Source organism: Cystoisospora suis (genome assembly GCF_002600585.1).
Source record: "Cystoisospora suis strain Wien I chromosome Unknown contig_3524, whole genome shotgun sequence".
Classification (NCBI taxonomy): domain Eukaryota; phylum Apicomplexa; class Conoidasida; order Eucoccidiorida; family Sarcocystidae; genus Cystoisospora; species Cystoisospora suis.
Window position 1 is genome coordinate 569 of NW_027156319.1, and position 10,932 is coordinate 11,500.

Below are 10,932 nucleotides of genomic sequence, written 5' to 3' on the forward strand. Positions count from 1 at the left end.
ACGGAACAGATCCCCTGGGGTCGGCTTCTAGCGGTGCAAGTGGACCCTTCGAAAAGTGAGTGCAACTTTATTTTTTGCTCGCCGTTTGTGCGATCTCACGAAGAACCCGAGAACCGACAGCGTACCGGGGGTTCTTCAAGCATCGCTTTGCCGTCTCCCGTGGATGCGTGGCTGGCTGCCAGGCGAACGGCGCTCGCATTCCGAAATGCTGTGTCGTCGTTTTTTTCTTCTCGCGGCATCTTGCTTTTTTTCCCCGTAGTGAGGTTATTGCTTGTCACCTTGTCGCTTAGGCCGTTTTGCCTCATCCTCCTCAAGTTTCCTGCTGCCGGGTAGGTCGTCTCGTTGTCTCATTGGGGAACTCCGGCGGCGCGTGTTGGGCTGCCACGGAGTTTATCGACACGCAACTGGTTTTGCGTTTGTTGCCGACGAGGCCGTCGCGGCGTAGGCACCCTAACTCTCGTCCTGTGGCTTCATGCTGGCGCTCCGATCCCAGAGGGGCACCTGCTTTTTTTCATGTGTTGCCCGTCCGGAGCCGTACCTGCTGTCTGTTGTGTACTTGCCTGTCCCTGTCATGGTTGACCGGAACGTCGTTGCGGTAGTGTGTCCGACTGTAGTTTTCTGTTTTTCAAGTCACCATGCGGAACTTACCACACCCAGCCCGTGCGGGTTATCTCTCATGGAGGTGACGCACTCCTGAACATATACAGTTCTGATAGCAGGTAGCCGAGAGGCATCGTGTCACCGGCCCCTCTAGCTGCCTCCGCTTGACCTGCGCTGCTCTCCGCGCGTATAAGTTGGTTGAACCGACGTCGCAGCCGGCTTGACAGCATTGTCCCCGTGTAGGGTGGTCCAGCCCAGTTTATCTCGCCATGACGGTGCAGTGCGTGAGAGCTGAGCAAGATCCAGATCACCTGAACTCGTTCCATGAGGAGCCACTCCGCTCCTGCGTAGTCGGCTTCACTGGACAGTCTGATGAATGTCCAACCAGTGTTGATAGGAGTATAGAGCTGGCTTCTCTTGTCGGCGACGAAGCCTGCAGAGAGGTCGCGTCTACAGGAACGGGTACAGATTCTTCTGGTGGGCCTGCCGAAGAGGGCTCCGGCATCTGCAGAAGCTGCCCCCCTTCTTCGCATGGTGAGCTTTACTTGCGTTCGCCCCGCGCACTGCGTGTTATCCGCTTTCTCAAATCATGCTCTTCAGTCATGAAGATCGTATGAGTGCTGCTCTCTCAGAACTCTCGGATTCCGTCTTCCAGCTCGTAGCCATTCAGGCACACGTTCGCATTACTCACAAGGTCGCATATCAGATTCTTTCTGTGCTGATGCTCGAGTGAAATAAGGGTAGGGGTGGACCTTCTAGGCACAAACATTTCTACAAAAACTCCACTGACAGCGGTCCATGACATGTTATTGCCATCCGGTCTCTTACGATGCGGGCGATGTGTTGATCAAATTTGTGTTGCCGGGGTGCAGTTGCAGAGGCCCTCTGTCAAGCAACGAAGTCAAGTGGGCGGTGGGTGAACGGAGCCCGCACAATACAGAATGGCGGGATCCCAAGCCCTCATAAGTATATGTTTTCTGCCGGTGTCCCGCTAGGCACGCTTCCCAACGTGATTACCCAAGCAGCGACGAAGGCACCCGTTATCTCGGAGAAGTGCTATTACAGATGGGCTCTTTGGAAGTCCCGTTATGTTCGTCCGTGGCGGGGCACTTGCCTGCGTTGTTTTCTTTCTTGCCTGGGCTGTTTTTCAGATGCGGAGAGAAAATGCCTCACCCAGCACGGGAAGAGCATGGGTGCCTTCGGCACATCAGCTGTCATATGCAAGGCGTTCATGGGGAGCGTTTTTATCTTCCTGCCATACGCGGTGGTGAAGGGCGGTCTGGTGCTTTCTTTGCTGACTTTAGGCGGTGTTATGGTTCTCAGTGTCTACTGCATGCAGCTGTTGATCGATTGCTGCGTCCGCGGAACGAGCGACACATACGAGCTCATCGCAGAGCGCGCATTGGGCCGGTGGGGCAGAGTCCTGGTAGAAGGTTGTGTTTTTTTTTCGCAAGTTGCCTTCTGTACCGTCTACGTAGTGGTGGCAGCACGGAATCTCCGTGACGTGCTGCGCTCTCTATCATCATGCTCTCCAGACCGTGATATCTCCGTGACCGTTCTCATTTGGAGTTTGGGTCTATATTTTCTTCCCCTGAGCTTCGTGCGGAATATGTCTTACCTCGTCCCACTCATGCTGATTGGCAACGCTGGAACCATATCGGGCATGTGCATTCTTTGTGTCGCCGTCACCCTTCATGTATCGGGCCAGACAGGCGAGACAAACAGCTTCGATTTCTTCAATTTTGGAGGCTGGTCTCTCATCCTTGGAACCAGCGTGTATGTATGGCTTGGTACGTCTCAGAATCAGTCTGGCGGGGACCGCGCCCATCGCGTCACTCCAGAACGATGTATCGTAGTCTAGGAAGGCCACTAGTAGTACACTGATGCGGTTACGTGTTTAGCCAAGGCGACCTACTTCTTTGACATCCTTGCTGTGGTGCGCGCTGTGATAACAGTTCTTCGGGCAGGAGCGAGCGATGGCAAGGTGCCTGAGAGGACCGTCCGGGGTTGACCGCAACGCGATCTGTTTTCTCATCGACAAGACTCATATAGAAACTAGTTCGCCATTCCGTTTGTTTCCACTTGGCTTTGAGGGGTATCGTCTCTAGCTTATATGTTTCTGTCAGTGGTGCCCCCGCGACACTTGGCTCTGCATGCGTCGCCGTCGATGCTTCGCAGGTGCTGGTTTGATTCTTCCAATCCGAAACACAACAAAGCCATCTGTACAGAAGAAATTTCCTGTGGTAAGCCGGCCGCGAGGTCCAGCTATATACAGGTTGTCTGTGTAACTTCGTCGTTCTGTCCGGACATTCCGTGCTGACTGCCCGCCAGGGCTGTTGGCTTTCTCGTGGCAGAGTCGTCATCTAAGCGCTTGAGGCTGGTGGTCCTCACACCTACCCGTGGTGCTAGTTGAGCAGTAGGTAGGCTGCCATTCTAGCGGCAGAAATTGGTGCACTCTCTGGCTGGTTGCACTGTATAGTTCCGCACGGTACATTTTCGTGCGCTTAGTCTCTAGGGTGTCGCTTGGTGTGGTGGCGAGGGGCAGGTCGAGCACAGGCGGTTTTTTGGTTCTGAACAGCATGCAGTCGTTTCGATTTCCCAAGAGGAAGGAGTGTAGGCATGCGGATGAATTCTTTTGTGATGTTGCTTCTTATCGCGTTCGGCGTTTTTTGCTTGGGGACAGATACTCGCCAGCTGCCTGACGGCGCTTCTGCTTTTATACGTGGTCTACACAACAATATGTGTCCTCGCATTTGGCAAAGACATGAAGGAGATGATTTTGTCGAATCTACCACCAGGTCCTCTTGGAGTGGCTATTCAGGTAGGTACCATACTGGTCTTGCCTGTGGCGTGATCGGCGTAGAGCACCTCAAGAGGAACCCGTCTTCGAATCGTAAGTAGACTAGTTGAAGTTTCTTTGAGTCATATCAGAATAGTCAGTGGAGGCCAGCCCTGCGGATGCCGAAGCGTCTGCCGCGTCGGTGCATTAGCGCATGATGGGCGAACGGCTGTGTGTCGTTGTGACAATACCGTTCTCCCATACTCGGGCGGCCTCAATACAAGGCTGTCTTGGTGAAACGTGCTTTGCCGTAAAGGAATAGGAATAAAGCTGCACCTCGCTGCTGAGCTTGTGGTGCTTGTCAACTGGCAGCTGTGCTCACGCCAAAGGGGACGGAAGCAACTGCACGGACAATGAGCTTTGCGTCTTGTTTCTGTGCAAGGCTAACAGAATCCGGGGGCTTCAGCCTCGCTAGATTAGGATTCAACTGAAGCTGAAGAGACTTAGTCGATATCTCTTCACGGGCTGTGCTTGTGTTTATTGCAGACGCAGGCATGTGTACACTGTCCGCGTGTACACAGCTTTTCGGTGCTCCGTAGTTCTACAAAAGGGGCTGGTTTTTTTTTTTAGAGGTGGCACTTGGAAGGCTGGCGGCTGCGTGTGAAAATGGTGCCAGGCATGTCGTTATCCTAGCCGTCCGGGAAGCAGTACGTGCGGTTTTGTTTTTGTTGGGAGCTGGGCGTGAGCTCTCCACTGAAGTGATGCCGTCGCTCTGTTTTTCTTCAGGCCATTTTTGTCATCGTAGTTTTGTCGACTTACCCCCTCATGCTGTTCCCCGCGACGGGCATCGCGGAGGAGAGGCTGTTTCCGATGCTGAAGACCTCTACTCGCGCTGTCCGGTTGCTAGTGGTCGCGGGGATACGCGTCGCTCTTGTAAGGTTTCTCTCTACAGAAATTCAGTTTGAAGTGTTTGGCCAGAATGAGGTCGAATTTCGAAAGATCTAACTAGCCCTGTCGTGGGGTAAATCTTTGATAGTAGCACAGAACCTGGTGGCCGCGCGCTTTCTAGCTCAAGACGATAAGCTCGCTTCATGTGGTTTGCTCCGGCCGGCGGCACTGGTTGACAAGGGGACCCTGACAGTGTCCAGTGTTTTGGTTTGAAGAGTTCTGGGCTGTCGAGGTCGCGGTGTAGAGATGATCTACAGTTGCAGCTGGGTGCGTGTCAACTGTCTCCAGGTTTTTGCTTTGGCGGCGAAAACACTGTACACGCTCACTGGTGCGAAGGCGTCCTATGCCAGCGCTGAGGGATACCGTGTTGTTGCTACGAGTGTTGGTCGTTGCTTTGGTTGTTCTTTACTCTCGTGTGCTCAGGTTCTGTCTACACTTGGCTTCGCGACAGTAGGAAAGCATCAGGTCGGTGGCCTGGTCTCCTTGGTGGGCGCCGTCTGTGGAGTGCCCTTGGGGTTTGTGTTCCCTGCCATGATTCACATGAGACTGGAAAAATTGATACTGTGGCGCCACGTGCTCCATTGTTTGATTATTGTGTGTGGTTTTTCAATTCAACTGTTCTCTCTTTACTACACGATATCTCATTGGAAAGGCAACCCCGCGGAGTACCAGGGCTCATGTTTGCAAGTGCAGCGCCGTTAGGGCCGCCCAAAAGCCTTTCCATCGGTACAGAAAAAACGAATCACCTGTTAGTCCAATTAATTAGTTTCAGGCGCTGGGTAACCAGGTGTGTACGTCTTATTAGCTGCTTTTTTTCAATCGTAGTGTTTCTTGGTCGTTTCGGGAAGTCGCGTCTGGTTTTTTTTTATGGGTTCGCTTCAGCGCCATGGTGAGCTCTTTGTTTCAGCACCATCGCCGTGTGCGCAACGCGTTCCAGGAAGTTTCTCTCGGATAAGCAGGGAAGGTGTTTTAGTTGTCCTCAGACGGCAGGCGAGGGCCGCGATCCTGAAGGGTTGCTGAAGCTCGCGGCTCGCACTTACAGAACGTTCTCTCGCCGCCGCGCCGTGCCTCTTTTTCTCTTTTTCGCAGCAGGCATGGATCCGTGCTATTTGATAGTAGGCATTTTGCCAGAAGGGTTCCCGTGCCGTTGAGAACTGCCACCGTCGTCTCTTCGGCCGTGCGGTATATCTGTGTGTGTGCTGGCGCTGGTTAACAGCGTAAGAGGAAGTGGAGCTACGTTCAAGCCTCGAACCTGATCCTTCTTGTAGCTGTTGCAGGTTCTCTGGGTGATTCGCGGACTGGTTGTTTCCTGCCCGATCTCACGTACCACCGCCAGTGGGTTTCTTGAGATCTCCCACCCTTCTGCGTTAGTCCTCATGTAAAGGTCGCACATGTAGATAAGGACACGAATGTAGCTAAAGTAAGTACAAGCCTCACGAGTATTCGGATAAACACCGTCATGCAGTTTTCTAAGGAACCTGCGGAGCTGGTGATCTGAACGGTTTAGATTCAGTGCCGACAATGGTCTGATGCAGGTCAGTTTGCCGGTCTTCCTGATGGACAGCTGAGGTGCTTAAGCTGCAACGGAAGCGTACCGCGTCCTGATAGCGTACAACTGCAGCGTCGGAGATGCATTAACGCTGCAACATAACCCACTTTGTGTTCATTTTGTCAGGGGCGTCACGCTTTCCTGTTTACGCAGCCGTCGCTTTTTGAACCGGCTCGACATTTCTGTCGCTTGTAGACTCGCCCCTCAACACCTGAGACGTTCCTCCATAGGTCGCGTCTTTTTTTCAGGAAGAAAGCCGTTAGACGGCTTTTTCTTCAGTCCACTGTTTGTCGTTGAAGCGAACGGCGGGTGGCTCGCAGCGCTGTGTATACATTCTTATAAAGTCAGACGTGCTCTGCTCTGAACCGGGCGGAGCAGTCAGACTAGCTCCCGAACCGTCCACATGTGAGTGGATAGAATCCGCTGTCGGTAGCATTCTTTTCGTCACTAGTCCGTGACTCGGGAGGCCCGAGCGTCGCTACTACAGGGGGCAGAGCTCCTCCAAACCACAGCTGCAGTGTGCTACTCCCACGACGGCTCTGTTCTGGTGAGCTCATGCACTTCTTCCGTGAAGCGGTGCAGCTGCGGGAGAGGCGCCCAAATGAACCGCGACGTTGCGGCTGCGAACAACTTGAGGCATGCGCTCTAGCCACCGATCAAGCGGTTTTCTCGCCTCGCGTTAGTCATGTATCGTGTATGACACACGGCTAAGCGTCCCGAGCATCAGCCATCTCCGCTTGAGGGTCGCTACATTGCTAGGGCGCTCCAGTGGCTACGCGGGAAAGCAAGACCGGTAGGCTGATCTAGCTGCAGCCGCACTGTAAAGATTTTCCGGCTGGTTGAGAGTCTGGGGCAGCGAAACAGTTTACTTGGGACAGCCGTGAAACATGTGTCGGATGAGCTGGCCGTGGAGACAGTACTGGAGGCCCATGTGCCGGGTGCCTTGGCTGCTTGACTCAGCCAGCCCACTCCAGCGGAGGTCTGCTTCAAGAGGAGACGCCGGGGTGTTCACCTTGTACGGCTTCCACACGAGGACAGACCGCTCCAAGCAACTACTACAAGACCCACAGCTGTGCCGTACTCGGGCGCTTACACAGTGGAACAACCACGCGTCTTTTGTGTGAGGAGCCCACACGGAGAGAAACGACTTTACAATGGAAAGAAAACTTGGTCACTCCACTCGAGACCGTCGCGCCCCTCGCGTCGGCGTCGCCAGTGAAGACACAGCTTGCGCGCTGCCCTGCCAGCCTTGCTCAGCGCTGCATCTCTCCGGCACGCTTTCTACTTTTTCCTACATTCGTGGGATAGAAACTAAGCAGCGTTTATGCTTCTGTTACCTACGGAACGACCGCTGACGCATGCACTACCAGCCTGTCGTCTTTTACGCCATCTCGGAAAGCGCATGCGCGACTGCGTTTTTGGCGCTGCCGCCAGCGGTCGCTTCAACGCCCGTACGTTTGACAGAGAGTATCCCCGTCTGAGTTTGTTAGGGAGAGTTTCCATAGTTGGCGTTAAGGTCTAGCGCCCTGTCATCAAAACTGCTTTTATGCGTAATGCCGTCCGCCGATTGACTGTCCGGGGACTGAGTCCAAGTCTTCGGGACGCCACTCAGTTGTTGGCACTAGCGAGTTGCTTTCGTGTTTTCTCCGGAGCTTGTTTTGTCAATTCTCCGTTGTTGTCCTCTTTGAACGCAATTCCCTTTGCTTGTGTTGCGTCAGGCACTACAGTGGCCGTCTGCCCTGCTTCGCTGAGCGGCGAGGCGCAACGCCGTGGCTTTTTGTAAGTTTTGCCTCGCAAGGAACCTCTGCCAAGTCTCGCTCCTGGCGAGGTTGAGTGTACAACTCCAAGTACTAGCGGCGAGTTGGGAAATCTACAGCTGCTGTCTCGAAGAAGTGCTCCTGACTCTCCACGGTTCTCGTGCCGCGTGGATTGCAGTCAAATGCGCGGGCATTCTCGCCGCGCTGCTTCTTTTCGTCTCCTTCCGGCTGTCCGGCCGTAGCAGCGTCTAAGAGGAGATATTCATGTCGGGTATATCTCGGGTTCTGTTTGTGAGTAAGGTTTTCGCTGCGTAGTGGTTTGAAAAATACTAGCCTGTACAACCATGTCTCCGGGGAAGTCTCTTCTGGGTCTCCTACGTGCTCATTCGCGGGGCCTGGAGACCTCTTCTAGTTCATCCCAGGGTGTCCCTTCTTCCTGTGCCGAGAGCGGCAGAGGGTGCGCTATTCAGGTTCCAACCCGTAGTCTTGGCGATGTCAGTGAAAACGACAGGCGCCAAGCCTTGCTTGCGTCTTCACTTCACTCAGTCGAAGGTCGGTCCCCGGCGGTCCCCGCGAGCTGCCTGGAGGTCTCGCAGCTCGGTGCTCCGCCCTCTCCGCCCCTCCCGTCCACTTCGCAATCGACAGCCTGTTTAGAAGCCGGTCAGACAGTTCGCTTCACCAGGGTGACCGGTGCGTTGCCCGCTGCGGTTTCTCAGCCATCCGGTCGTCAACAGTGCCCGGGCGCAGCTACTCCTGGATTCGCGGTCACGTCTTCGGGCTCTCCTTCCGGCGAGACAGTTGGCTCTTCCGCGTCGCGGGACGCCACGAGACAGAGCGACGCAGCTTCAGGCACAGCACGCCAGAGCGACCCAACTCCCCTCTTACAGTATGGAGCGGCACGGACGTCTACGTCTGTACACGTTCAGTCGACTCCACTCTATTCTAGTATCACTTCAGTCGACTCTCCATCTGTACTGCCTCACCGGTCAAGTGCCCCGAGAGCTCTCGGAGCAGTGGAAAAACTTCACTCACCTGTGCAAGCTCACGTCAACGGCCTTCCAGGGGGGGGGACAGGGCTTGAGGAAAGATCATTCGGCAGTGGGGGGGAGCAGTCGCTCCACACGTCATCGGGTAATCCGTGCAGCACGCCTGCAGTCTTGTATCGCAGCGATGACTCATCGAATCCGTTACTCGGCAGTGCGTCTATGTCGTCTACGACCAGGGCTTTGCTTACAGTTCTGGGCCCTTCCCGCAAGCGAGGTGGTCCCACAGTGCGAGGAGGTGTCCCTGTAGCTGCGGGTCACGCTTCTGGAGGAAACGAGCGTTCCTCGTCAGCTTCTCCTGTGAACGCGGAGGCCTCTGCCGTTTCCAGGTGTGACAAGCTTGGCGCGGTCGACGGTTCTCAGGTCTTCTCACGTATTCCTGACAGGAGATCTTCGGAGGGAGGCGCTGACTACTCTGAGAGTACTGGTAATTCTTACAGCTGTCCCGGGAGCGCTGATACTGGAGAGAGTCGACGCGTACCGTGTACGTCTGTAGCTTCCCCGGGCGCGGGGCTGGCCTGCACCAGCGCTGAAACTGTCCCTGGTGCAGCTGTCTCATCTCTTGTATACGCTTCGAGCTCCCAGGCTCTCCAGACAGGTTTTGTTCCTGCGATGTCCTCCGGCACTGAGTTTTTGCAAGCAAACCCGTGCGGCGCAGTTGAGCATTCGCAAGCGAGGTCAGACGTTCCTCGACAGTCTAGAAGCTCTGCTTTTCAAGACCGCAGAGGAGACGGAGGGAACACAAATGCTGAAGACTGTCGAGAAGCTGGGGCAAACGATTCCCGGAAAAATGCAGTAAGCTGCGGATCGACGCTTAGCTCCGAGCGTGAGAAGGCGATCGCGATCAAAGAGAGGTGCAAGGATGTCGAGCTGCTGGACGAAGCTTTACTCGATTGCTACGGGCGCTTCATTACCATCCTTCCTGACTCATTACTGCGGGACAGGATTCACCTGTACTTCCAGATTCAGGAGGCCTTCTGGTGGTATGACGATATATGGTGGGAGAAGCACGCGGAACGTCTGCCGAAGCTAACACTGAAGGATTTTGGATGTCTGATATGCTATGATTGCCCCATTCTGCAGCATTTCATTCCTCCTGAGAAACATGATAAGTTTCTCGCCAACTGGAAAAGATATTGCCGCACAATTCCTCTCCGAGGTGCAATCATTCTCAACGAAGACTTATCGAAATGTCTGATGGTGACGGTAAGCCGTGCGCATACAGTGCTGTGGTACGTTCCGTCCCTTTGCCTGCACTCGACCAGCCGCATGCATGCCGTCCTCAAGTGCCATCGGTGCTTGTGGCGAGGGTTAACCTGCACTGCTGTTACACCCTCTCGGTCTCGGACAGTATCAGAAGAAAGCTCAGACTTCGCCCGTGACCTAGCTATGGAGGCCGATCTTTTATTGGTACGTGCTCATGTCGGTGGTTTGCCTAGCTTTCGAAAGCACGAAATCGGGGCAGTCTCGAAATCCTANNCGTCGTCTACTTGCCCCTTGCAGAGTCCACTAGTTGTAAGTCTGACTCTGCTCGCGTTGCTGTGGTTCGTCGTGCTTCTGTTTGACAGCGCAGACCATCGCAGCAGAAAGCACCTGTCTCCACCTGGGCCTTTCTAACGCAGGAGAGAGTTTTTTTTTTTGGTGCGTCAACTTGTATCCCGGCTTCTTTTTTTCTTGTGATCTGCCTGCAGGGCTGGAACGGTGGGAGTTGGATGTTTCCGCGGGGAAAAGTGGATGAGCTTGAGGAAGATGCTGTGTGCGCTTGTCGGGAAATATGGGAGGAGATTGGGGTGGACATATCACCATACATTGACGATGAGGTGTTTGTGGAAGATATGCTGGAGGAGCAGCCTATTAAACTTTTCATTATTCCAGGCATCAAAGAAACAGTGAATTTTCAGCCTCTTAAACGCAAGGAGATTGGTCGCATAGGTTGGATTGACACTTCTTGTCTGCCAGGCTGGCATCGTTCTGCCTTACCCCGGTCATCGAAACCGGGAGTGTCGGACTCTCAGAAACTCCGCACTTGGCAAGTAGAACCGTTTGTCCCTGCGCTCCGTGGCTGGATCGACCTTCTTCGGCAGGCGGGCCGGAAAAAAGTAACGGTGGCGTCTTCTCTGCAGTACGCCTCTTTATCTGAGAAAGGCGGCTTTGCTAGTTTATCTTCTACAACCTGCATTGCGGCCTTCTCGTATCAGGTAGCTCCTGGGGTGCCGCGGTCGGTCATCGAGAGTCTTCAAGAAGCCGCAGCAGCCC

General features: G+C 54.4%; 2 protein-coding genes across 2 annotated transcripts in view; both read left to right on the top strand.

Annotated features, from left to right (window-relative positions):
• Nucleotides 1–12: 12 nt before the first annotated feature.
• On the top strand, nt 13–5,625 carry CSUI_006856 (transmembrane amino acid transporter protein). Its single transcript, XM_068067007.1, has 7 exons — nt 13–1,134; nt 1,752–2,390; nt 2,556–2,843; nt 3,179–3,421; nt 4,166–4,312; nt 4,751–5,114; nt 5,210–5,625. The coding sequence occupies exons 1-3, from the start codon at nt 870–872 to the stop codon at nt 2,609–2,611; spliced, it is 960 nt and encodes a 319-aa protein (XP_067921016.1). The 5' UTR covers nt 13–869; the 3' UTR covers nt 2,612–2,843; nt 3,179–3,421; nt 4,166–4,312; nt 4,751–5,114; nt 5,210–5,625.
• Nucleotides 5,626–7,347: 1,722 nt separating this feature from the next.
• CSUI_006857 (nudix family protein) overlaps nt 7,348–10,932 on the top strand; it is a 4,096-nt gene continuing 511 nt past the window's right edge. The window contains exons 1-2 of the mRNA XM_068067008.1: nt 7,348–9,882; nt 10,368–10,932. The exon at nt 10,368–10,932 is cut by the window's right edge and continues 511 nt beyond it. Coding sequence (XP_067921017.1) covers nt 7,978–9,882; nt 10,368–10,932 — 2,470 coding nt within the window. The 5' untranslated portion in view covers nt 7,348–7,977. The remainder of the gene's footprint in view (nt 9,883–10,367) is intronic.